Raw genomic sequence first — 25,374 nt, 5'->3', positions numbered from 1 at the left:
AATTTGTCCCATTAAAGTCCCTCAAACCCAACTTCAGATAATGCACCTATTACATCAATGTGATGCTTTCTCTACCTCCTACACCAGCCATCGTGCATTTCTTAAGAGATATTGATAATTTAATAGTAATTAGCTATAAAATAGCAACCTTATGCTGAGGAATTGGGTTGTGAAAGCCCAAACCTGTGTAGTACCCTTAGGCTAGAAGATTGGAAACTCATTCCAACAGTCCTGCTCTCAGGAGGAAAGAGCATCTCTTTGTCCAACCCAGTACACTATTGAGAATCCAAGATCAGGTTTGGAAAAAGCATCTAGTTGCGCAGTCAATTTGTCCAGTATTTCTGCTGACAGTTTCCTTGACTCGCCAATCCATTTGTTCACCTTGTATAGGTGTGTAAGCATAAGCCTGACCATTTTTATACACACCTTGATTCTCCAGTAACGTGTAGCCCGGTCATAGACTCCAACAGTGCCATTTGCCAGGGCATATCCAAATCGACTCCCATGCATATGGCATAGTGCTGTGATAGTCTGCGAAGGGAAAACCCAAAAGCTTGATGCACCTTGTTCAGAATAATGTCTATGTGCGAATAGTTGTACATAGAAAATACTCATTTAATGAGGCATATGGGAGGGGTAGAAATAGAACCAATAATCTGGATGATCTACCCCAATATAGACTTGACAGGAGGTTCAAATCAAAATCACTGAGAAAATAATTGCTAGGTCCTTTTATCCTACTGGTTTCCATTATCCACCATTTCATGTTACCTTATTTACTATTCCATACAGTAAAAACATTTTTATTTAATTAATTCACTGGATGTCAGCATAGCTGACAAGGCCAGCATTTACTCCCCATCCTAACTATGCTTGATAAGATGGTGGTAAAGTCACCTTCTTGAACCGCTGGAGACCATGTGGTGTAGATACACCCACAATACTGTTAGAAAGGGAGCTCCAGGAGTTTGATGCAGCAAAGGTGAAGGAATGCAGATATATTTCAAAGTCAGGACGGTGTGTGACTTGGAGGGAAACTTGCTGGTGGTGATGTTCCCATTCGTCTGCTGTCCTTGTCCTTTTGGGTGGTAGAGGTTGCAGCTTTAGAAGGTGATGAAGATGACTTGCTGCATTTGTAGATGGTGCGGACATCTACCACATGCGTCAGTGGTGGTGGAAATGAAAGGTGGGTGAATGGGCTGCCAATCAAATGGGCTAGTTTGTCTTGGATGGTGTCGAGCCTCTTGAGAATTGTTAGAGCTGCACTCTCCAGGCAAGCAGAGAGTATTCTATTACACTCATGACTTGTGCCTATTAGATGGTGGACGGGCTTTGTGGAGTCAGAAGGTGAGTTACGCGTCTCAGAATTGCCAACCTGTGACCTGTTCTTGTAGCCATAGTATTTATTTAGCTGGTTCAGTTAAGTTTGTGGTCAATGGTAACCCCCAGAACGTTGGTGGCGGGGGTTCAGTATAGGAATGCCATTGAATGTCAAGGGGAGATGGTTAGATTTTCTCTTTTTGGAAACAGTCTTTGCCTGGCACTTGTCTTACTTGCCACTTATCAGTCCAAACCAGAATGTTGTTCAGATCTTGCTGCATGTGGACATCGATTCTTCAGTATCTGAGGAGCTGTGAATGGTCCTGAACACTGTGCAATGATTAGCAAACATCTCCACTGGACCTTATATTGGAGGCAAGGTCAATGATAAAACAGCTGTAGATGTTTGGACTAGGATACTACCCCGAGAAACTCCTGTGGGGATGCCCTCAGGCTGAGACAACTGTCCACCAACAACATAACCACTTTCCTTTGTGCTACATATGACCCGAAGTAGAGGACAGTTTTCCCTCTGATTCCCACTGACTTAAATTTTACCAGGGTTTCTTGATGCCACCCTCAGTCAAATGCTACCTTGATATCAAGGGCAGTTACCCTCATCTCACCTCTGCAATTCAGCTCTTTCATACGTTTTTGGACCGGGCTATAATGAGGCCTGGAGTCTAGTGGTCTTGGCAGAGCCCAAACATAGGATTGACAAACAGATTATTGCTTGGTAACTGCCACTTGATAGCGCTATTGACGACACCTTCTCAAGGCCAAGGTAGATCATTCACCTTGGCACTCCTGGCTGCAGACAATTGTAAATGCTTCAGCCCTATCTTCTACACTGATGTGCTGGGCTCTGCCATTTTTGGGGATGGGGATGTTTGCGAAGACTCTTCCTCCTCCTCTTAGTTGTTTAACATTCACCAGCATTCATAACTGGATGTGGCAGGACTGTAAACTTTGATCTGATCTGTTGGCTTTGGGATTGCTTAGCTGTCTATAGCATGCTGCTTCTGCTGTCTAAATGCATTTAATCTTCAGTTGTGCCTTCAACAGGTTGGCATCTCATTTTTTTTGCCATGTCTGGTACTACTCCTGTCATGTTCTCCTCTACTCTTCATTGAACCAGGGTTGGTCCATCTGTAAGGTAACGTCTGCTAGCCAAAATAAAACAACCTTTAAGAAGCCTTTCACTAATATTCAGCAACAGACTGGGCAAATGGACTTTCCCTCTAGAGAATAAATCATGGCCAAATAGGTAATAGTGGTGAGGGATATGCCAGGCCATGAGGTTACAGATTGTGGTTGAATACATTTCTTTGTGGCTGATGGCCCACAGCGTCTCATGCACGCTCAGTTTTGTGGCTGAATCTAACCTATTCAGCCTAAAATACAATGGAAGGTGTTCCCAATGGTCACGCCTGTCAATACTGTCACAGGCTGATGAATCTGCGACAGGTAAATTTGTGAAAATTAGGTTAAGTAGGTTAACCCCCATGTTGGTTCTCTCATCATCTGTCGAAGGCCCAGTGTAGCACATATGTCCTTCAGGATGTGGCCAGCTAGGTCAGTTTAAGTACTATCAAGATACTCTTGAAGGTACGTTGAAGTCTCCTACTCAAGACACTTCTGTGCCCTCGCTACTCTCAGTGCTTCTTCCAATTAGTGTTCACATAGAGAAGCACTAATTCATTAGCTGAGGGAAGACGGCAGGGGTAATTAGCAGGAAGCTTTCTCACCCACATTTGACCTGATACCATGAAACTTCATGGGGTCTGGAGTCAATGTCGAGGACTTCCAGGGCCATTCCCTCCTCACTATAGCACTGCGCCAGCAGACCTCTGGTAGGTCTGTACCCATATTGAGACAGGACATAACCCAAGGATGGTGATGGAGGAGTTTGGATTATTGGTTATAAGATTTGATTTATTTTTTTAAGTATAACTATATCAGGTTGTTGCTTGACGAGTCTGTAGGACAGCTCTCCCAATTTTGACACATGTCCCCAGATGTTAGTGAGGAGGACTTTACCAAGTAGACAGGGCAGGGTGTGTCCTTGTTTCCAATGACTAGGTCAGTGCCAGATGGTCTATCCTGTTTTATTCTTATCTGATTTTTCTGTAGCAGTTTGATACAACTAAGTGGCTTCCTACCCAATTTCAGAGGGTATTTAAGAGTCAATCCATGTTGCTGTAAGTTTGGGGTCATATATAGACCAGACAGAGTAAGGACAATAGATTTCCCTCCCTGAAGGTCATTAGTGCCCTAGATGGGTTTTTATGACAATCTGGTAGTTTCAGATGAGCCTTTTATTTCAGGTTTATTCATGAACTGCATTTAAATCTTCCCAGCTGCCATGGTGTTATTTAAACTTCTGCCTCTGGTGCATTAGTCTAGGGATTATGGGATTATTAGTCCAGTAATGTAAGCATATTACTACATGGAAACTGGAATTGACTTTTATATAGAAATAATAACCAACTTGCTAACACTGAACATGTATCAACACAACCAATACTATGAGCTATTGGCAGCTCAGATGCAATATACTCTTTAATAATGAAACATTAATTTCTGGACAAGGTTCATTGAGATCATCATACTGCTATTAATTGCACATGGATCTATGAACATATTTCTGAATTGTTATAACAAGAGATTTACTACCATACTGTGCAAGTTGTAAGTATCTGATGCCAATGTACTGTGCCTCAGAACAGTCATACCCCTTTATGCAATGGAGAGTCTAAGTAAACGAGTTCTTGGCCTTAGCTGAGTTTGGCAGTATGCAGCAGCAATCACTTGCCTCCCCAGCACATAAAAACCCAGCAGGTGAGTCCTGAACTGCCCTTGGCACCTGTAGCAACTATTCAAAAGCAACACTGGCACAGGCCTAACAACATTTCACCTGCCCATTTTCTTACAACAGTTCATAATACTGAAGGCTAAGGTTTCTATTTTCCCCTTCAATTTTCTTCCCTTCTCCAGTCAAGGCAACTTCAGTTAGGTATTATTCACAAGGTGAGCTGAATAATGACCTGTATAACATCAGCTGAGCTATTGTATCTTGCTGAAGAAGCCAACGTTCAGGTGCCTAGAGAAGGAAGGTTGGCAGTTATTTGATCACAGCTGAGCGCAATTCTGTCCTCACCTAATATTTTCACACATGCACTCTGGATGTGTGAAAATTGATATAAGGAGCAATAAACCTAACATTTCTCTCTGTCACACAGACCTAGAGGCTAATTGTAGTGACCCCAACATCAGCCTGGCTGATATCAGCTAAGTCAGCATAAAGCTTGCAGTGTTATTGGCAAGGGGAGTTGGCATTAATATACAGAAAGACATGAAAATAAACTTTTAATACCAAAGTTCATTCATAGGAAAAGCATAGCATCATGACAGACTTCACTGCATAAATTCACTACTAAAACTATTTTAAGTTTTCATTAGTGGCTAATCATTGGTCCAATAATTTGTTGGTGCACAGGGGACAGAATCCTCCTTACCTCTGTCTCTGCTATTTCTGCCATGATTTCATCTTCTTTGAAGACTCTGATGTCAAAATCCTCTGAGCCAGCCAGAAGCTGTGAAAAACATTAAACATGTCAATGGTAATGCATCATACTTCTCAACACATTGGAAGGAGTTTTTTCGTTAAGCTGGAAAATTAGCTGGTCGTCCTGGTTCAGTTTGTATGCCCTTAGAGTTGGGATATTCATGAATGAGATAGTTAAGAGGTATGAATGCACTGACATATATAAAAACAAGGTGAATATTATAATATCCATACATCCCTAGCCAAAAATCAATAATTGAACATTAAGATATGGAACATTTTTAACTGATAAACTGTATTTCCTCCTGTTCCGAATTACTTTTTATTGAATGATGTGAACTCACCTCATTCTTCCCATCCCCATCAAAGTCACAGAGTGCCAGTGATCGGACATTATCGCCAGTGACCTGTGAGTAAAAACCAGAAACATTTCCAACTTAAATCATTTCAAGCATTTTTGCTCATTTATCATGTAACTGACATTGAAGATACCAGGCATATCTCAAATCACTGAGCTTGTTAAAAAGGGTGAGTTCTGCTTTCTTTTATATTCTTTCACGGGATGTGGACGCTGCTGGTTAAGCCAGCATTTGGTGCCCAACCCTAATTGCACTTGAGAAGGTGGTGATTAGCCGCCTTCTTGAACTGCTGCAGTCCATGGCGGTGTAGGTACACTCAGTGCTGTGAGGGGGCGGTGGGGGGAGTTCCAGGATTTTGACCCAGCGACAGTGAAGGAATTATGCTATAATTCCAAATCAGGATAGTAGTTCCAAGTCAGGATAGTATTTTGGAGATTTGTAAGAACATTAGGTTTGCATGTGCATATGTGCATTCATGTCCTTGCACACCTGTGCTTGTACAACAACTCACATTTATATAGCGCCTTTAATGTAGAATAGTCTCCTAAACTGTTTCACAGAGGCATTATCTGACAAAAATGGAAGCCAAGCAGGGATGACTGAAAACTTAGTTGAAGGAATGGGTTTTAAAGTGAGTCTTAAAAAACGGTGAGGAGGGAGAGGGTTTCGGAAGGAAACTTCACAGTGTGGCGTTTAGGTGGTTGATGGCAAGGTTGCCAATGGTGGGATCAAAGGAGGAGGACTACATAAAAGGTCAGTGTTGGTAGAGATTGGAGGGCTGGAGGAGGTTACACAGACAGGGAGGATCGAGGGCCTAAGTGGTTATGAATATAAGGATGGGGATTTTAGATTTAAGGATCAGGGACAGTGGGAGGCAATGGAGGTCAACAAGGCTAGGTGACGGATGAGCAGGAACTAGTGCATCATAGGATAACAGCAGCTTTTTAAGGAGGATATGGTCAACCAGCCACTGGTTGCTGAGAGGTTGAAGAGGGTGAGGAAAGGTAATGCCATACAGTCAGTCACAAATTATATCATTTTTTGACTTTGATTAGAGCTGTTTCTGTGGGTATGGCAGGCATGGAACTTGGTTGGAGACTCAAACATGGAGCTATGGAAAAGATGGATACAAGTTTGGGAGGCAATAACACATTGACAAATTTTGGAAGAGGAAAGTGGGGTTGGATTTAGAGTAGCACTTTGCAAAGACAGAGGGGTGAAGGGTAGGTTCTGTGAGAAAGTGGGAGACGATGGAGATTTGAACGAGCTGGACTGTACCTGAGGAGACTGTCACGAAAGTATAATAATTCTCAATATTATTGTGATTTATTGTAAAAGTAGGTTAATAGTGGGGTTTGGATAATGTGCGTGCATGCGTGCGTGATTTAATTGAATTGGAGACAGCTGGTCTGGAGGCTTTGACTCATCAAAAGAAGCTAGGTTTGAAATGCTAAATATACAAATATGGCTGAAGTTTAAGAATGTGAGGCGAGGAGAATTTACATTTTTAGATAAATCAGGGTAGTTTGAATTTCAAAGAGATGACAGGATGTTACACCGAACCAGAGAAGCTAGGCCAAGTGTGTTTATTTTTCCCGAAGGTTACTGACAATATAAGCAGCATGAAGAGATTTATATTATGAGAAAGGTAAAGTTCCAAAGGCATATGGGAACAATGGAATTTGCAGTGAAAGGGAGAAACATGTATAAAGGAGAAGAGGCTATGTGTCAGAGAGAAAGGCATTACAAGATCTACCAGAAGTGTGAAAAGCCTCCAGTATTTGTGCATTAATCTGCTGTCTACAGAAACTGAAGCTGGTAAAAGCCACTTTGAATTCTACTGTCCAGGGAATTGTAGTTACTTGCCTGGATGTGTTTAAATCTATTTTTTTTAACCATTGTCTTAATGGGGGTGTAACTGGAAGACAGATTAATTAGTGGGGGTTAGGAGTAATTATAGTAGTAATTTGTAGGCCTATGTATGCGTTTGAAGATACTAAGAGCATCTGTAATGATTCCGCTTGACACTGAAAAATGCTGAAGATTCTCAACTCCATTTTTAGGGCTAGTAATTTACTATTGCTCAGTCACTGGCATTTTTACTGTTTGGGATTTTTTTGTTGAAAACTACGGTACTCATGCAGAAAACTACATATTATGAGTGCAGAATTTTTCACTACTGTTTGTCATACTGTGCAAAATCACTTACACTACTCTTCTCCAACATTAGGAAGCAAACCTAGAGACTGTTAAAAAGCCCATTAGTGCTTTTTCGAAGCAGATTGTACACAATGTACTCAAAACAACTGCAGACCTATTTAATCTGCCTATAAAACATTATTAAAAGCAGGCATGAGACTGGAATGGCTGTATCAATTAAATTATAACTATTGCTTTTATTTTAGAAAATATATCTATCTGCCAGCTAATTTATAAATTCAGTTGTAGAACTATGCATGATGAGAGGGATTATCTCCTCAACACATGCCAGCTTCCCAAAGTGGAACACAGCAGAAAATTCTTTGGGGCTGGTCCCACTTGCCCCAATGAATATGGGCATGTAAATTAAAATGAAACACAAATGATAGGAAACAGGGGACAATGTATTTCCCATCATTTTTACCTTGGTAACTCCAGGTGCAAGGAATGCCTGTGCATTCCTGGTGTCCAGTGCTGCAATGGGTGGTGGAGAAGGGATATATATTACACTGTGTAGTGCCACCCTGCCCTACCTGCCTTCCTACCAAATTCTGGGATTCGCTTCTGGTGCAGTTCTCTGTTTCCATACCGTCCAGAAAAGGTCATTTCCTTCCTGATCAAAGCCCTGGAGTGCACAGTTCCCTCCGATAATTGCCAAAGGAGAGGGTATCTCTCCAAGTTGCCCCAGCACTATTGCATTGGCTCCGTCTGCCACCTACAAACAGAGAGACAGTAAGTCACAGAGTTTCTGAACATGTTGCTTTAATAGCAACCAACAAGTGCTGCCCCTGGTTACACAAAAAGTATGTTGCTATCAAGAGCAGGCTTCATAACGTCACCTCAGGGAATAATTTTCTTTTACAAAATGTCTCTTGAAAAACTGTCTCTGACAGTTCTTGAATTAAACAAAATAACAAATTCAATTACAGACATCAGTAAGTGTAAAGATATTTAATCCCCTCTAAAGCACTGAGGAATTATGTGGCTAGCCAGCAAAATTAATTTCTTTAATTATTCAACAATTCTATCTAACTTATAATAACCTGAAAATATTTTACATAAAGGTAATTACATTTCAATTCTGTCACCAATGAATGGTCTATATTTGGAGCACTAAGCATAATAATTGGAAGGCATTTTAAACTAGGATCAGGATTGTGCATTCATATTCTGCTTATATAGTTCAGCCATCTGGCTGAACAGATGGTGTAGGAGGGAGGGTTTCCAATATCTGTATCATTGGGATCTCTTCCGGGGCAGGTGGGACCTGTACAAGAAGGACGGGTTGCATCTAAACTGGAGGGGCACCAATATCCTGGCTGCGAGGTTTGCTGGTGTCACTCGGGAGGGTTTAAACTAGTATGGCAGAGGGGTGGGAACCAGAGCAATAGGTCAGCAGGTGAAATAAATGACTGGGAACTAGTGAATATGGCCAGTAGGACTAAGAGGAAGAGCAGGTAGGGAGAAATTACTGAACACAGTGGGACTGGGGGTCTGAAATGCATTTGTTTCAATGCAAGAAGTATAACAAGCAAGGCAGATGAGTTTCGAGCTTGGATTAGTACTTGGGACTATGATGTTATTGCTATTACAGAGACTTGGTTGAAGGATGGACAGGATTGGCAGATAAATGTTCCAGGATTTAGATGTTTCAGGCAGGATAGAGAGGGATGTAGAAGAGGTGGGGGAGTTGCACTGCTGGTTAAGGAGAATATCACAGCTGTATGACAGGAGGACACCTCGGAGGGCTCATGCAGTGAGGCAATATGGGTAGAGCTCCGGAATAGGAAGGGTGCAGTCACAATGTTGGGGGTTTACTATAGGCCTCTCAATTGCAGGCGGGAGATTGAGGAACAGTTATGTAGGCAGATTTTGGAAAGATGTAAAAGCAATAGGGTTGTTGCGGTGGGTGATTTTAACTTTCCCTATATTGACTGGGAATCACTTACTGCTAGGGGTTTGGATGGTGCACAATTTGTATGGTGCATCCAGGAGGGCTTCCTGAGACAATATGTAGATAGTCCAACTAGGGAAGGGGCAATACTGGACCTGGTATTAGGGAATGAACCTGGCCGGGTGGTCGAAGTTTCAGTAGGGGAGCATTTCGGGAAAAGTGACCATAATTCAGTAAGTTTCAAGGTACTGGTGGATAAGGATAACAGGAGTCCTCGGGTTAAGGTGCTTAATTGGGGGAAGGCTAATTATAACAATATTAGGCAGGAACTGAGGAATCTAGACTGGAGGCAGATGTTTGAGGGCAAATCAACAACTGACATGTGGGGAGCTTTCAAATGTCAGTTGATAACAATTCAGGACCGGCATGTTCCTGCTAGGATGAAGGATAAGTATGGCAAGTTTCAGGAACCTTGGATAACGAAGGATATTGTGATGTTAGGGGGAAATAAAGGAATACAGTAATGGTCAAGGGACTTGACTTAAAATATCCCAGCATGCAAAACCACAATTGCTAAGTAGTTAACATTTACAGTTCAGGCTGGGACAGAGACAATGCTGAACCTTGCACATTCTCAGGGCTTGCGAGCATCAGCAAGGCCATATTGGACGAAGAAGAATGTAAATTTGATAGATTGGGGGTTTTGGGAGTTAGACTGGAGTCAGAGGATGGCAATAACATAGATTAAGTGTGCTCTTCAACAGATAGGGGAAGGACAGATGGTCCCAGCTTAGATAAGAAGGCAGGTCTCGGCCTGGGTGAAGGTGGGGTCAGATGATGTATGTACCTTTATACCAGAGACTTGTCCGTTTAATGTAAACCTATATGTTGACAAGATCGAAATCTAGAAACTGTTCTTGTACGTGACCAATAATGTATAAATATGATGAACACTTGTAGTTTAGCAGAGTACTGTCTCAAGCTGCATTGAGATGGTGCCCTACTTGCAATTGCTCAAATAAACGATCGTAACCTGTACCTGAGTCTCCTGTGGTCCGTTCATCAAAGACACCACGACAGTGAGATTAGTCAAAAAGAAAAGGGAAGCATTCATAAAGGGCTAGAAGGCTGGGAACAGATGAAGCCCGTGGAGAATATAAAGAAAGTAGGAAGAAACTTAAGCAAGGAGTCAGGAGGGCTAAAAGAGATCATGAAAAGCCATTGGCAACCAGGATTAAGGAAAATCCCAAGGCCTTTTATATATATGTAAAAAGCAAGAGGGTAGCCAGGGAAAGGGGAGGCCCACTTAGGGACAGAGGTGGGAATCTGTGTGTGCAGCCAGAAGAAATGGGAGAGATACTAAATAAGTACTTCTCGTCAGTATTTACCAAAGAGGACTTAGCGGTTGATTTGTCTAGGGAAGAGTGTGTAGATAGCCTGGATCATGTTGAGATCAAAAAAGGGGAGGTGTTAGGCGTCTTGAAGAATATTAAGGTGGATAGGTCCCCAGGGCCAGATGGTATCTACCCCAGAGTACTGAGGGAGGCAAGGGTGGAGATTGCTGGAGCCTTGACAGAAATCTTTGTATCCTCACTGGCCACGGGTGAGGTCCCAGAGGACTGGAGAATGGCCAGTGTTGTTCCGTTGTTTAAGAAGGGATAATCCAGGAAATTACAGGCCGGTGAGCCTTACGTCAGTGGTAGGGAAATTATTGGAGAAGATTCTTCGTGACAGGATTTACTACCATTTGGAAGCAAATGTGTGTATTAGTGAGAGGCAGCATGGTTTTGTGAAGGGGAGGTTGTGTCTCACTAACTTGATTGAGTTTTTCGAGGAAGTGACAAAGATGATCAACGATGGAAGGGCAGTGGATGTTATCTACACGGATTTCAGTAAGGCCTTTGACAAGGTCCCTTATGGCAGACTGGTACAGAAGGTAAAGTCGCACGGGATCAGAGGTGAGCTGGCAAGATGGATACAGAATTGGCTTGGTCATAGAAGACAGAGGGTAGCAGTGGAAGGGTGCTTTTCTGAATGGAGAGCTGTAACTAGTGGTGTTCCGCAGGGATCAGTGCTGGTACCTTTACTGTTTGTAGTATACGTAAATGATTTGGAGGAAAATGTAACTGGGCTAATTAGTAAGTTTGCAGATGACACTAAGGCTGGAGGAGTTGCAGATAGTGAAGAGGATTGTCAAAGAATACAACGGGATATAGATCAGTTGGAGACTTGGGCGGAGAAATGGCAGATGGAATTTAATCTGGACAAATGCGAGGTAATGCATTTTGGAAGGTCTAATACAGGTAGGAATTATACAGTAAATGGCAGAACCCTTAAGTGCATCGACGGGCAGAGGGATCTTGGTGTACAGGTCCACAGGTCACTGAAAGTGGCAACGCAGGTGGATAAGGTAGGCAGGAAGGCATATGGCATGCTTGCCTTCATCGACAGGGGTATTGAGTATAAAAGCTGGGAAGTCATGCTGCGGCTGTATAGAACCTTGGTTAGGCCACACTTGGAATACTGCGTGCAATTCTGGTCGCCACATTACCAGAAGGATATGGAGGCGTTGGAGAGGGTGCAGAGGAGGTTTACCAGGGTGCTGCCTGGTCTGGAGGTTATTAGCTATGAGGAGAGTTTGGAGAAACTCGGATTGTTCTCACTACAGCAACGGAGATTGAGGGGCGACTTGATAGAAGTTTACAAAATTATGAGTGGCATGGACAGAGTAGATAGTCAGAAGCTTTTTCCCAGGGTGGAAGAGTCAATTACTCGGGGACATAGATTTAAGGTGAGAGGAGAAAACTATAGAGGAGATGTGCGGGGCAAGTTTTTTACGCAGAGGGTAGTGAGTGTCTGGAATTCGTTGCCAGAGGAGGTGGTGGAAGCAGGTACGATAGTGGTGTTTAAGAGGCAGCCTGACAAATACATGAATAGGATGGGAATAGAGGGATACAGACCCCGGAAGTGCAAAATGTTTTAGTTTGACAGGCAATATGATCGGCACAGGCTTGGAGGGCCGAAGGGCCTGTTCCTGTGCTGTACTTTTCTTTGTTCTTTGTTCTTATTACATAGGATATAAAATACAGAAACAGGCCATCTGGCCCAACCTGTCCATGCTGATGTTTATGCTCCACTTGAGCCTCCTCTCATCTAAATCTATCATAACCCTCTATTCCCTTCTCCTTCATATGCCTGTCTAGCTTCCACTTAAATGCATCTACACTATTCGCTTCAACCGCTCCCTGTGGAAGCAAGTTCTACACTCTCACTACTCTGCGAGTAAAGAAGTTTCTTCTGAATTCCCTATTGGATTTCTTGGTGACTATTCTAGTTATGTTCTTCCCCACAAATGGAAACATTCTCTCTATCCACTCTATCAAGGCCTTTCATAATTTTAAATATCTTTATTAGATCATCCTTCAGCCTTCTTTTGTCAAGAAATCAGAATTTCTTAGATCACTGCACCAAAGACTCCTCTATTGAAATGCACTATATTATGGAAAGGCTAAGTGGCTTAGTGGGTGAGCACACTTGTTTCACCGGTAAGCAGTGAGCTCCAATCCAGCACAGAGAGGATGAAATTCTCCTTTCTCCAACTAGAACAATGGTATAGTCAAATGAATTCCCAACAGTTGGAACTGGGTAGGCAGAGGCCACTATTACCACTATATGACAACTTAATTCAGAGATTAAAAATAATAAAAGTGAATAAGGTAAAATATAGGGTGAGGTCATCAAAATTAATTGTAGTAGCTTTTGTTAGGCTATGAAGCAAAATAAAGAGTGTGTTTGAAAATCATGGGCGGAATTTTACAGCCCTGTCAAGGTGGGGTGAGGCCGTAAAATGCAGCAAGCCATTCAAAAGTCCATTGACTTCGGCAGGAGCAGAAAATCTTGCCAGTGGGAGGAGCTGTAAAATTCTGCCCCATGTTTCTTCAGTTTTTTCCACTTTCCCACTGACTGGCACAAAGGATCAAGACATAATGATTCATTTGTTGAACTGGAGATTGTGAACACAGAGGACCATGATCTGAAGACAGCTGATGAAGGTAGAATGGAATCATTAGGACAAGAGTGAATGGGATTGTAGCACAAGTGAAGGTAGTCACCAAAATTTGAAGAAAGGATAGAATAGGAGTCAGGAACCCCAAATTAAAGGAAAGGAAGAGAGTCAAAAATTAAATATCAACTACCAAACAGATAAAAGAGAAAGGGAAAAATGCATTTATATTGCACTTTCCAGGACCTCAGGACATCCCAAAATGCTTTACGGCCAATGAAGTACTTTCTGATGTGTGATTGATGTTGTAATGTAGGAAATGTGACAGCCAATTTATGCACAGCAAGGTTCCACACAGAGCAATGTGATGATGACAAAAAAAAACTTTAAGCGATGTTGATTGAGAGATAAATATTGGTCAGGACACCTGGGGAAAAACTCCCCTGCAATCCTTCATGCCATGGGATCTTTTACATTCACCCTAGAGGGTAGACAGGACTTCCGTTTAATATCTCATCCGAAAGACTCTGCCAGTGCAGCAGTCCTTCAGATTTTTGTGCTCAAGTTTCTAGAGTGGGACTTGAACCCACAACCTTCTGACTCAGGGAAGAAAGTGCTACCAGCTGAACCACAAATGAATCATTCCAGTCAAATTTACATAGCTATGAACATGGATTGCCAGCAGGCCATATGATGGTAATTCATTCAGAAATGCATGGTGTCAGATTCAGCCAAATGCTTTAAAGGTCACATCTGGCAACAGTAGAACAAAAACATATGCACATGCAGAATTGCAGAACTAAATAACACAAGATCATGAGTGGAATAGTCACACTGGTGAAAATCATACTAGTTATTGTAGTTTATGTCAGAATTTCCAAGATGATTGATAGTTTTGGGGAAAAAGAATTAGATTTTATAGTAGGGGATATCGTATTTTTAGCGATATATATATGGGTAAATGTCCAATCTGAAGGAGTAGTAAACTAGTAATAAGACAGTTTTCAGGGACGTGATAGGTTATATGTGATGTGTGGAGGCATATACCTCAAGGATGTTGGGATAGATACCATCAAGAGCAAAGGTATTACTGGCATCTAGGGATGGAGGACCCAACAAATGTTTTATTTTAAATTGTCAACTGGACAGACAGAACTGAACAATGAAGGAGTGATGAAAATGGTCAGAATTAAGATCTGGGGGCATGCAGCAAATGTTGCAGATGTGCAGGTTAAAGTGAGAAGACATATGGATACAGTGGATCCTATTTTGGGTCTCAGAGGTTAAAATAAATGGTGAATCTTGAGTTGTACCTGCATATTTTTCATAATGGTAATTGAGAAATGTCTATGAATTACCGATTAGTCACCATGGTTGTAAGCTTTGCTCACTGCGGAATATTGAAACCAACCATCCAGTCATGAAACAACAGCGGATTCATGCTGGAATCTTCATCTACAGTTGGGCAGTTTACTAAAATGTCAAAATAAATTCAGACCCCTGTCACGCCTTGGAATTGCATTTGACTATATTTCCCTCTTTATACCCCAAGCAGTGATGAAACAGAGACAGATAAAGAACTTAGGAAGAAAATTGATGAAAAACTAAGTAATCAAAGAAGTAGAGAGAGAGAAAAAGTTGAGTTTAAGAAGGCGGTTAGAAGTTGTCACTTGGTTGTCACAAGGAAGAGGGTACCTTAAATTAAAAATAATCTGACATGCACCACAGAACACCGTAGCATTCTTGTATGTGGCTCTGGTACTCTAAAGGAATCCAAAACAAAATGCCAACAAATATGGGGAAAAAATGTGGTATTGAAGAATTGACGAGTTTAAAAGTATTGCTTACATTTTTGATGACAGAGTTCCAATCAGTTTTCAAGTGATCAAGAACAGTGGCTGGATCAGGTTATGTGACAGTGCAAAGATTTTCTTTTGAACACACAATGTTACTGCACCATCCAGTGGCAAAAACTGGCTCAACATAATCAAACCTTATCAAATGTTCAAAAAGGATTTTCTTGCCTAAAAAAATTTGGAATTTTTAATAGGGCTTTTCCTAAAGCCTGTAGGATAAACTCCCTGTGAGTTAATGTGATTAGTTAAAACCTTACCTCTTTGTAGAAGACATCAGAGTTGTTATGTACATCATAGGCCAGCAGGTTAGTCTGGGTGCCCACAAGCAGCATGTCATGGCCATCTCTGGGGTTTAGTATTCCTGCAGTAAGACAGCTGACACTCTGGTTTATGTTCAGGAGGGAGGTATCGGAATCCAGGCCACCTTGCAATAAGTGGTTGGAGGCAAACCGCTGGCTACGGGTATGGGGGTTGTGGATAAAAACCTAAATCAAACATATTAATAGTTACTATTCACAGAGAACAAATACTGTGCTGCTTAAAGCACGAGAAATTATGTCCCCTCGTGAAATACAAGATGTCACTAAGGTTGTTCCAATGTCACAGTAGAACGCAACTGAGCCATCTTATATGTTTTTTAAAATTCATTAATTCATTTACAGGATGTGGGCATCGCTGGCTAGGCCAGCATTTATTGCCCATCCCTAATTATCCTTAAGAAGGTAGTGGTGAGCTGCCTTCTTGAGCCGCTGCAGTTCCTGTGGCGTAGGTAAACCGACAGTGCTATTAGGGAGAGAGTTCTTGGATTTTGACCCAGCGACAGTGAAGGAACGGCGATATATTTCCAAGTTAGGATGGTGAGTGACTTGGAGGGGAACTTCCAGGTGGTAGTGTTCCCATGCATCTGCTGCCGTTGTCCTTCTAGATGGTAGCAGTTGTGGATCAGGAAGGTGTTGCCTAAGGAGGCTTGGTGAGTTTCTGCAGTGCATCTTGTAGATGGTACACTTTGCTGCCACTGTTTGTCCATGGTGGAGGGAGTGAATGTTTGTGAAAGGGGTGCCAATCAAGTGGGCAAAATATTAGAATAAAATTAATACCCATTCCTTGAATCACCATTCCATTTAATGTTAGGGTTTCTACAGCATAACAGAAATATGAACATGTGTGAAATATTATTCACATTTATTCTTGAAGCTCACTCCACAACTGACTGTAGGGGAGCTGCATCACTAACATATCTCATACATAACCAGGGTAGTTACTATTAGGACCAAAATCATTATCCAATTATGATTTATTTGTTTTAAATATTGCCAATGAAAAACCGATACAGGGGATTTGGATAAAATGTCATGGCCAACAACATGATAACAAATGCGTCACCAAGGCAAGCTATGTCTAGGACTTCAAAGATTGAAACAGTGGCTTCATAGCTGAAGAGGAAAAATTAGATTTACAGTGCCTTCTGTCTGTTATAGGAAATTATATTACACATGAAACCTCTGTGCCTTTCTTTCAAAATAAAGCGAGATAATGTCTTTCTTCCTTATTAGGAGTGGATTACTACATTAAAAAATTCTGGTTTGGGGAAGAGAGAGGAACAAGGAAAGAAGGCAATCAATCAATCATTACATGTGTGACAAGGAAAATAAAACACATTACACTGGCTGCAAAAGTCACAAGGATTTGCTATGGGTGACACTATGAAAAAAATACAGCCCTATCCATGACAATCTACTATCTTCTTTGTTCCCAAGTATTCAATTTAACATTTTCTATTCCATAAACAGCAGTTTAGGCTGGGTCAATTGTTAATTTTAAATTGATAGATTTCCATTAGGCATTAAGGAATATTGGGCAGAGGCAGGTATGTGGAATTACGTCACAGGTCAGCCATGATCTCAACGAATGGTTGAACAGGATTAAGGAGCTAAATCCAAAGGCAGGCTGTGTTACTTTTTTGATTTATTCAATCACTCGTGACTAACCTAGTGAAAGGTACTGTATATAGTTGAGCTACACTCAGAATAAAAGCTTCAGTTTCTTAAGACGTGAATGTACACTGACAAACATCCTATGAAATGTCTTAAAGATACGCTGAAAAATCAAGATTTAGTCTCTGTTTTATGTCTTCATCCTACCTGTTCTTTATTCAATACATGGATACCTGCCAAATATTTCAAGCCTGGATAACAGCAACTTTTGCCTAATTAGCATAACTAGTCATTTGCCATGGCTAAACCCAGCTAGTAACATAGTCCAATTGAATGGGAAGCTATTCCTGCAAATTCCCCTCCAAGTCACACATCATCCTGATTTGGAATTATATCGCTGTTCCTTCACTGTTGCTGGATCAAAATCCTGGAACTCCCTCCTTAGCACACTGTGAGTGTACCTACATCACATGGACTGCAGCATTTCAGGAAGGCGGTTCACCACCACCTTCTCAAGGGCAATAAATGCTGGCTGAGCCAGTGGCACCCACATCCCATGATTGAATAAAAAGAAAATTAGGAACAAGAGGATGCTGTTCTTAATATGTGATCTCAGCTTGTTAAAATATGCTGATGGCATTCCTAGCATTTGATGCTAGATGTGCTGGGAATGCACGGAGTGGGTATGGAGGAATTATTGTGTCAGCAGCTCTTAGAAGCTGCTGGCTACCCAACAGTTGTTTTTCTTTATTTGGACGACAAATAACGGGGGTCAGAAGGGCTTCATTCTGCAGTCAAGCTTTTGAAGCCCTAGTGCATAAGGTCCCTTTTTGAGAAGTGGACCATTATGGAATTAAGTGTACCATAATAGAGGCATGAAAAAAGGTGCCTTAGCCCATCAATGCAGCTCCACATGTGGGATGTAAATAGATTGGTGGTTAACATAAAATGGAACCTAAAGTTCTATTATAAACATACAAATAGTAAAAAGGTAGTCAGCCTTTCTGACCCTCATTATTTTTCTTCCAAATAAAGAAACACAACTTTTGGGTAGCCAGCAGCTTCTAAGAGCTGCTGGTACAATAACTCCTCCATACCCACTCTGTGCACTCCCAGCACATCTAGCACCAAATGCTAGGAATGCCATCAGCATATTTTAACAAACTGAGATCACACACTAAGAGCATCCTCTTGTTCCTAATTTTCTTTTGGGTGGAATCTATTAGGGACCAAAAAATATTTTGCATGTATTTGTTTACTAGGAAACGGGATGCTGCTTATGTATCAGTAAAAGAGAAGACAGCAGTGATATTGGAAAGGATAAAAATAGATAAAAAGGATGCACTTAAAAGACTGGCAGTCTTCAAAGTAGAAATGTCACCTGGTCAGGATGGGATGCACCCTAGGCTACTAAAGGAAGGAAGTAGGGAAATTGCAGAGGCTCTGTTACACCCCTGCTTAGAAAGAGGGAAAGGGATAAACCCAACCACTACAGGCTAGTTAGTCAGCATAACATTGGTGGTGGAGAAACGTTTAGAGATAATAATTGATAATTAATTTATTGAAGACAAAATTAATTAGCAATTGAATATATATGGGTTAATAAGGGAAAGTCTGCACAAATTGTTAAAAGCAAATTGTGTTTGACCAACTTGATCATGTGTTTTAAAGGAACAGATTGATGTGTGCATATGGACTTTCAAAAGGGGTTTGCAAAGTATCACATAACAGATTTGTTAACAAAATTAAAGTCAAAAGGATTAAAAAGAACTAGGGCAGCATTCATACAAAATTGGCTAAGAGGCAGAAACCAGAGTTGCGGATAGAAACTAAAGAGCCGGCACAATGTGCTGTATCATTTTATAATTCTATGTGGCCCGTATCTGGTAAGGAAGACATTTTGCAGTCTGTATTGCGAAGATAATTCACTTGGTTCACTGTCAATTTGGCAGCTGAAGAAGGAGAATACAGGGAACCTTACCAAATGCTCTATTTTCTAAGTGCTTAGGCATTCCCTTATTCCCAGACTTTCCCTTATTAACCTAGCCTGTAGTGGTTGGGTTTATTCCTTTCCCTCTTTCTAAGCAGGGGTGTAATAGAGGTATTATGTAATCTACTTGGAATCAAAGTACTGTTTGTGTTGCCCACCAAATCTGGCAAGTAACAAACACAAGGTACCATATTGAAACAAATTTCCTTAATGCCATGGGTTCACACATCTATCTAACGTGGCTAGCATCTTAAGCACTAGACTAGTACTCATCTTTTCTCATAATTCTCTTTCCACCAGGAAATGGCCACTCACAACAACAGACAGTCTTATAGACAGAAAGGAAGTCACTAAAGCTAATGACCTTTCAGTCCCAATGAGGAGAGGACTATCAAGATTATGGAAGCAAGAGTGTGAATGCAGGATGACAAATTTGGAAGCCTCTTTAAGGTCATGGTGGGTACTTTCCTTTGCTTTTCATTACTCAACTCCTTATTTCTTCATTCACTCACTCACTTCCCCTTCACACACACATACAACATACACCCATATTGCAGGATTTCAGTACAACACATGATGGAGCCAACAATAAGAATGATTATAAAATCCTATGCTTTTTAATTCTATAAATTAATTTGCCGATTAAATTGTGACTGGTGGAAATTATGCCCTGGTTGTTGAAAATAAAACAAGTTTGTGTTTGAACAGCAATAAAACAAGTCATTCATAATTTAATACCCACATGTTACATGGGAGAGATTTATAACCAATAATAGTTCAATATCTGCATTGGTAGTTATGTTACACCAGCCAATGCCCTGAGATTCAGTCCCTTGCAGACAGTTACAGCTCCTCCTTTTGTAAACCTCACCCCTCCCCCTATAGCTACAGCTCTTCACTCAGTGCCTTTCCTGATAGTTACCTCTCCTCATCTCAATACCCTCCCTGATAGTTACTGCTTCTCACTCAGTGGCTTCTTTGATAGTCACAGCTCGTCACTCAGTGCGTTCACTGATACAAAGCAGCAGGAGTAAGAGTAAACATTCTCTATCTATCATGTCTTTCTTAGCTTCTGTTATGCCCGCGTATCACAAATTGGGAGCTGTGCGTATATTTTAGCCACTACTCTGGATCCAAGCAGATTACTTTTATCTCAATTTTCTTTCCCTTGAGTCCTTTTCTCCTGTTCTTCCCTACCGATCGCCCAGTCTTGCCTGCCATCTTTCATTTCTCTCCTCTTGAGTAATTTTGTCCTCATAATCCCTACCTCAACCCATGACTAATCCTCTGGCTTCCAACCTTTTACAGGCTTGAATCCCCCTTGGCATTCTCTAATGAATCCTATCAAGGCATCAACCACTGCTTCTTTATGAGTAGCAACCCCATCCTTCTGTGTCACTGACGCTCCCATCACACCCGCTCGGGGTTAACCCTGCTAACTTCTATTTCATCCTGCTCACTGCTTTGGACTCTGTCAGTGATCCTCTCTGCAATTCTCTCCAGAAGGTTTGTTCACTTGTGAACAAATATCCTTGGCATCCAGTCCTTCTTGTGGATGACTGCATTGACATCTGGAGTTGATGGAAACTTGGCTCTTGAGTGGCTACTTTTGGCGCCATACTAAAGCCTCCCCAGCAGGCTATAATTTTCACCACTTTCCCCATCCCAAATCACCATGCCGATGGTGGGACCAGGATAATCCTAGCAACCATTTCCTTAAACCCCTCTTCCCCACCCATCTATCCTTATCTCCAACAAGTTTGAAGACCTATGAGCTCCTTTGACAATAATATTGAGACTATCCATTCAACTGCCTCATTTTCACCCCTCCGGAAATCCACCAAACAGAATCCCACTCATGACACCCTCTTCTTTTTCTGATCTACATCTTTCTCTAGTTTTTCTCCTATTTCTCCGCATGGCTTTCCAAGGCCCCCTCCTGCACCTCTGACATGCTTCCAACGAAAGAACAACTTGTATTTATATAGCACCTTTAACATAATAAAATATCACAGGGCACTTCACAGAGGCATTGTAAAACAAAATATGACATCGACCCACATAATGAAATACTAGGACTCGTGACCAAAATTTGGTCAGAAGTGTAGGTTGTAAGGAGTGTCTCAAAGGAGGAAAGTGAGATGGAGAGATATAGGGAGGAAATTCTAGAACTTAAGGCTTAGGGAACTGAAGGCACAGCCCCCAGAGGGCAGAGTGATTAAAATCAGGGATGTTCAAGTGGCCAGAATTGGAGGGTTCAGGGCTGGGTGAGGCCAGGCCATGGATTCCGAACTAAAATGCTGACCTTCCCCTCCTAGTCAGTGTGCTAACACTAAATATCCCTCAGTACTGTCACATCTCTAATCTCCCCTTCTTCCGCAAGTAGCTTGAGTGTGTTGTCACCTTCCAAATTCATGTCCATCTTTCCTGCAAATCAATTTGAATATCTCTAATCAGATTTCATTCCCTGCTGACTTTCCAAACAGTTCTAAAGGAAGTCACAAATTACATTCTCTATGACTGTGACTATGGTGTTTAGATTTCCTTCTCCTCTGCGGCCCTTAATTCAGTTGACCGTACCATTTTCTTCCAAAGTCTCTCCACCATTGTCCAGCTCAGTGGAACTGCCCTTGCTTGGTTGCAATCATATCTATCTGATCATAGCCAGAATAATTCTAGCAATGGTTTGTCTTCCAGCCTTTGTAGTATTAATTCCAGAGTCCCTCAAGGATCCATCTTTGGTCCGCTTCTCATCCTCCCATCTACATGCTTCCTCTTGAAAACTCCATTCCATGTGTATCTCAAAAACATTTCTTGTTCTCTTGAACCCTCCACAGCCTATGTTGATAAGATGCTTATACAACATCCAGTCATGGCTGAACAGCAATTTCCTCCCAGTTAGCCATTGGTAAGATTGAAGCCATTATCTTTGGTCGCTGTAACAAACTCTGTACCCTTGCCAGCAATTCCATCCCTGTCGTGCGCCACTATCTCTGGATGAGTGAAAGGATGTGAAGGCATTAGCGAGGAATGCAGATTCATGAGAATGGTTCCAGGGATGAGGAATTTCAGTTTTGTGGACAGGTAGGAGGAGCTGTGGTGGTTCTTCTTGGAAAAGGGAAGGTTAAGAGGAGATTTGATAGAGATAAAAGCAAAATACTGCAGATGCTGGAAATCTGAAACAAAAACAAAAATAGCTGGAAAAACTCAGCAGGTCTGACAGCATCTGCGGAGAGGAATACAGTTAACGTCTCGAGTCCGTATGACTCTTCATTAGAACAGATGAAGAGTCATACGGACTCAAAAAGTTAACTGTATTCCTCTCCGCAGATGCTGTCAGACCTGATTTGATAGAGATGTTCAAAATCACAAAGAGTCTGGACAGAGTAAAAAGGGAGAAACTGTGTGTAGGCAGAAGGATCGAGAACCAGAGGGCATGATTTAAGGTGACTGGCAAAAGAAGCAATGGCAACATGAGGAAAAACATGTTTTACGCAATGAGTGGATAGGATCTGGAATGTTCTGCCTGACAGTGTAGTGCAGGTACATTCAATCATGCTTTCACAATAGAATTAAACAATTATCTGGAAAGAAAGAATTAGAAGGGTTACAGGGAAAAGGCGAGGGAGTGGAAGTAGCCTCTGGCAGAGAGCTGGCACAAACACAGTGGGCCAAATGGCCTCTTCCCATGTTGTACTGATTTTGATTCTATATTTACAACATCAACCCCGTATTTGATGCTGAGTTGAGTTCCCAACTCCATACCCTCTCCATCTTTCATCTCTGCTTTAGTCCTTGCTTTAGCCCATCTGTTGCTTTATTCACGCTTTTGACATCTGTGAACGTGATTATTTCAATGCTCTACTGGCCAGCCTCCCATTCTACACACTCTATAAACTTATATTCCACTCTAAGTCCCACTTAACCATCACCACTGTGCTTGCTGACCTATACTGACTACCTGTCTCCAAATGCCTCAAAATATAAAAATCTAATTTTCGTGTTTAAACCTTTAGATGGCCTCATCATCTCTCTACCTCTGCAACTTCCATCAGCCCCATAACTGACTCTCCAAACTCTCCATTTCTCTGTCACTGGCCTCTTGTGCATCTCCCCTCCCTTTGCCATCCCACCCTACCCCCGTCACTGACAACTATGCCTTCAGATGACTATGCCTCACACTGCAAATACTTATTTAAAACCCCTCTTCTCCCTCTTTAGGACTTTCCTTAAAACTCACCTCTTCAACTGGTTACCTCCCAATATTTCCTTTGTTGGCTTGTCATTTATTTTTTTCTAATGCCTCTGCAATGTGTCTAGGACATTCTATTTTAAAGATTCAATAAGAATGCAAGTTGTGATTTTTGATAGCTCCATCTCTTTTTTATGCCTTTGCTGATAGCTACAGCTCTTTATTTGGTGCCCCTGCTGGTAGTTACTCATTTAGTGCTCACATCGACAGTTGTAGCCCCACAATAACAGTTACCATCCCTCCCACAGCAGTTTTATAGTTTGAGGTGCTGCATCACATTGCCAACCTGAGCAGCAATGATTAAACAAAGCTGTGTGCTGTCATATTTGCCAAACAATGCCCTGTGGTAGTTTCAGCTCCTTATGTCTTAATTTGAACCCATAATTCAATTACAGTTGATTGTTACAGACTCAGTGCCCCTACTGATAACTACAACCTCTCACAGTGACGATACTTTGAGTGGCAGTACCTTGCCAGCCTGGGTAGCAGCAGTTAGACAGGGGTGTGTGCCATCGTATTTCCCCACAGTCACCATTCGGGGGTTAATTTTGTGGTTTAACTTGAGGGTGAAGACTGGGACAAGCATGGCTGCTACCTGCAGATACAGAAGTGGATACAGCAACGATAATGACCCTGAACAGAAAATTTAAATCACAAAATACATTTGCAAAATTAGATGTTTAGGGGAAAAAAGCTGGATTTTTGCCAGAGAAGAGCAGGATCATTATCTAATGGCATCAGAAACGCAGGGTACAAGTCTATTGATCCCAAGAGGGTGCAGAAACAGAACTGACTTTACATACTCGGTCCATTCGTTGCAGAATTATTCTATTCAATAGATCCTTAAGACATTTTCTGTTTATATCACTACTGGTTAAGTGCAAAGACAGACAAGTAACTGAGGCTGAAGATATGTAATAGGAACTAGTATATAGACTAATATAGGATATTATGGGTTAAGGTGAAGTGCGAAATTATGGTATAACAAGAGATATTTTAAAGCAACAAATGAACATTTGCTGAGTGATGTCGAATTGTGAACACGGAGGATTTTAGTTAAGTTCAGGCCTTTTGCTATTGGTTGCCCTGGAAACCACAATTTCCATGTACGCAAATTCAATCTGGGATTCTTGGGACTGTTTATCAAGCTTAAATACCTTCCTATATTTGGTGACAGACTCAGGTGCTTGACTGCAATATCCTACTCTCCTGTTTCAGGAAGCCTGAGAATTCTGTCAAAACTATAGTCAGTTCTGCTAGATGTTGGGATAGTCCTATCCCCATAGATGAGTGCGGGGCTCCCAGTCGATTATCCCAGCAGTGGATCGCTCAGAAAGGCGCTCTATTTCGAGCAATTCGAGTGCCCCTGAACACTAGCAGCCGCAGTGAACATGTCAGTAATCCCAGTTTTCTCGCACCACCCAGCCCACTCCACCCTGGTTTACCTGTACTTGGAAAAACTCAGCAGGTCTGGCAGCATCGGTGGAGAAGAAAAGAGTTGACGTTTCGAGTCTTCATGACCCTTCGGCAGAACTTTTTGTTTTGGATTTCCAGCATCCGCAGTAGCTTTTAGCTTTTTGTTACCTGTACTTGGCCGGCCTAGATTTTTCCCTCAGCTCCGCTCTCCCCGGCCTGGATTTCTCTTTCGGCCCCACTCTCCCCGGCCTGGATTTCTCTTTCGGCCCCGATCTCCCCAGCCTGGATTTCTCTTTCGGCCCCACTCTCCCCGGCCTGGATTTCTCTTTCGGCCCCGCTCTCCCCAGCCTGGATTTCTCTTTCGGCCCCGCTCTCTCCTGCCTGGATTTCTCTTTCGGCCCCGCTCTCTCCTGCCTGGATTTCTCTTTCGGCCCCGCTCTCTCCGGCCTGGATTTCTCTTTCGGCCCCGCTCTCTCCGGCCTGGATTTCTCTTTCGGCCCCGCTCTCTCCGGCCTGGATTTCTCTTTCGGCCCCGCTCTCTCCTGCCTGGATTTCTCTTTCGGCCCCGCTCTCTCCTGCCTGG

At 42.0% G+C, this 25,374-nt stretch overlaps 1 protein-coding gene across 2 annotated transcripts in view; it reads right to left on the bottom strand.

The window, feature by feature from the left end:
* The window catches only part of bbs2 (Bardet-Biedl syndrome 2), an 80,212-nt gene extending 55,118 nt beyond the window's left edge, over positions 1-25,094 (bottom strand). For both annotated transcript variants that reach the window (XM_078544001.1, XM_078544002.1), the window contains exons 1-7: positions 24,960-25,094; positions 23,845-23,970; positions 15,457-15,684; positions 8,036-8,161; positions 5,233-5,295; positions 4,839-4,916; positions 427-531 (exon numbers count right to left, since the gene is read on the bottom strand). In XM_078544001.1, coding sequence (XP_078400127.1) covers positions 427-531; positions 4,839-4,916; positions 5,233-5,295; positions 8,036-8,161; positions 15,457-15,684; positions 23,845-23,961 — 717 coding nt within the window. In that variant the 5' untranslated portion in view covers positions 23,962-23,970; positions 24,960-25,094. The remainder of the gene's footprint in view (positions 1-426; positions 532-4,838; positions 4,917-5,232; positions 5,296-8,035; positions 8,162-15,456; positions 15,685-23,844; positions 23,971-24,959) is intronic.
* Between the last annotated feature and the right edge of the window lie 280 nt (positions 25,095-25,374).

The sequence above is a fragment of the Cetorhinus maximus genome, chromosome 6 (assembly GCF_964194155.1).
Source record: "Cetorhinus maximus chromosome 6, sCetMax3.hap1.1, whole genome shotgun sequence".
NCBI classification, from domain to species: Eukaryota; Metazoa; Chordata; class Chondrichthyes; order Lamniformes; family Cetorhinidae; genus Cetorhinus; species Cetorhinus maximus.
The sequence above is the reverse complement of the archived record's forward strand: the minus strand, read 5'-3'. Positions and strand labels throughout refer to the sequence as shown.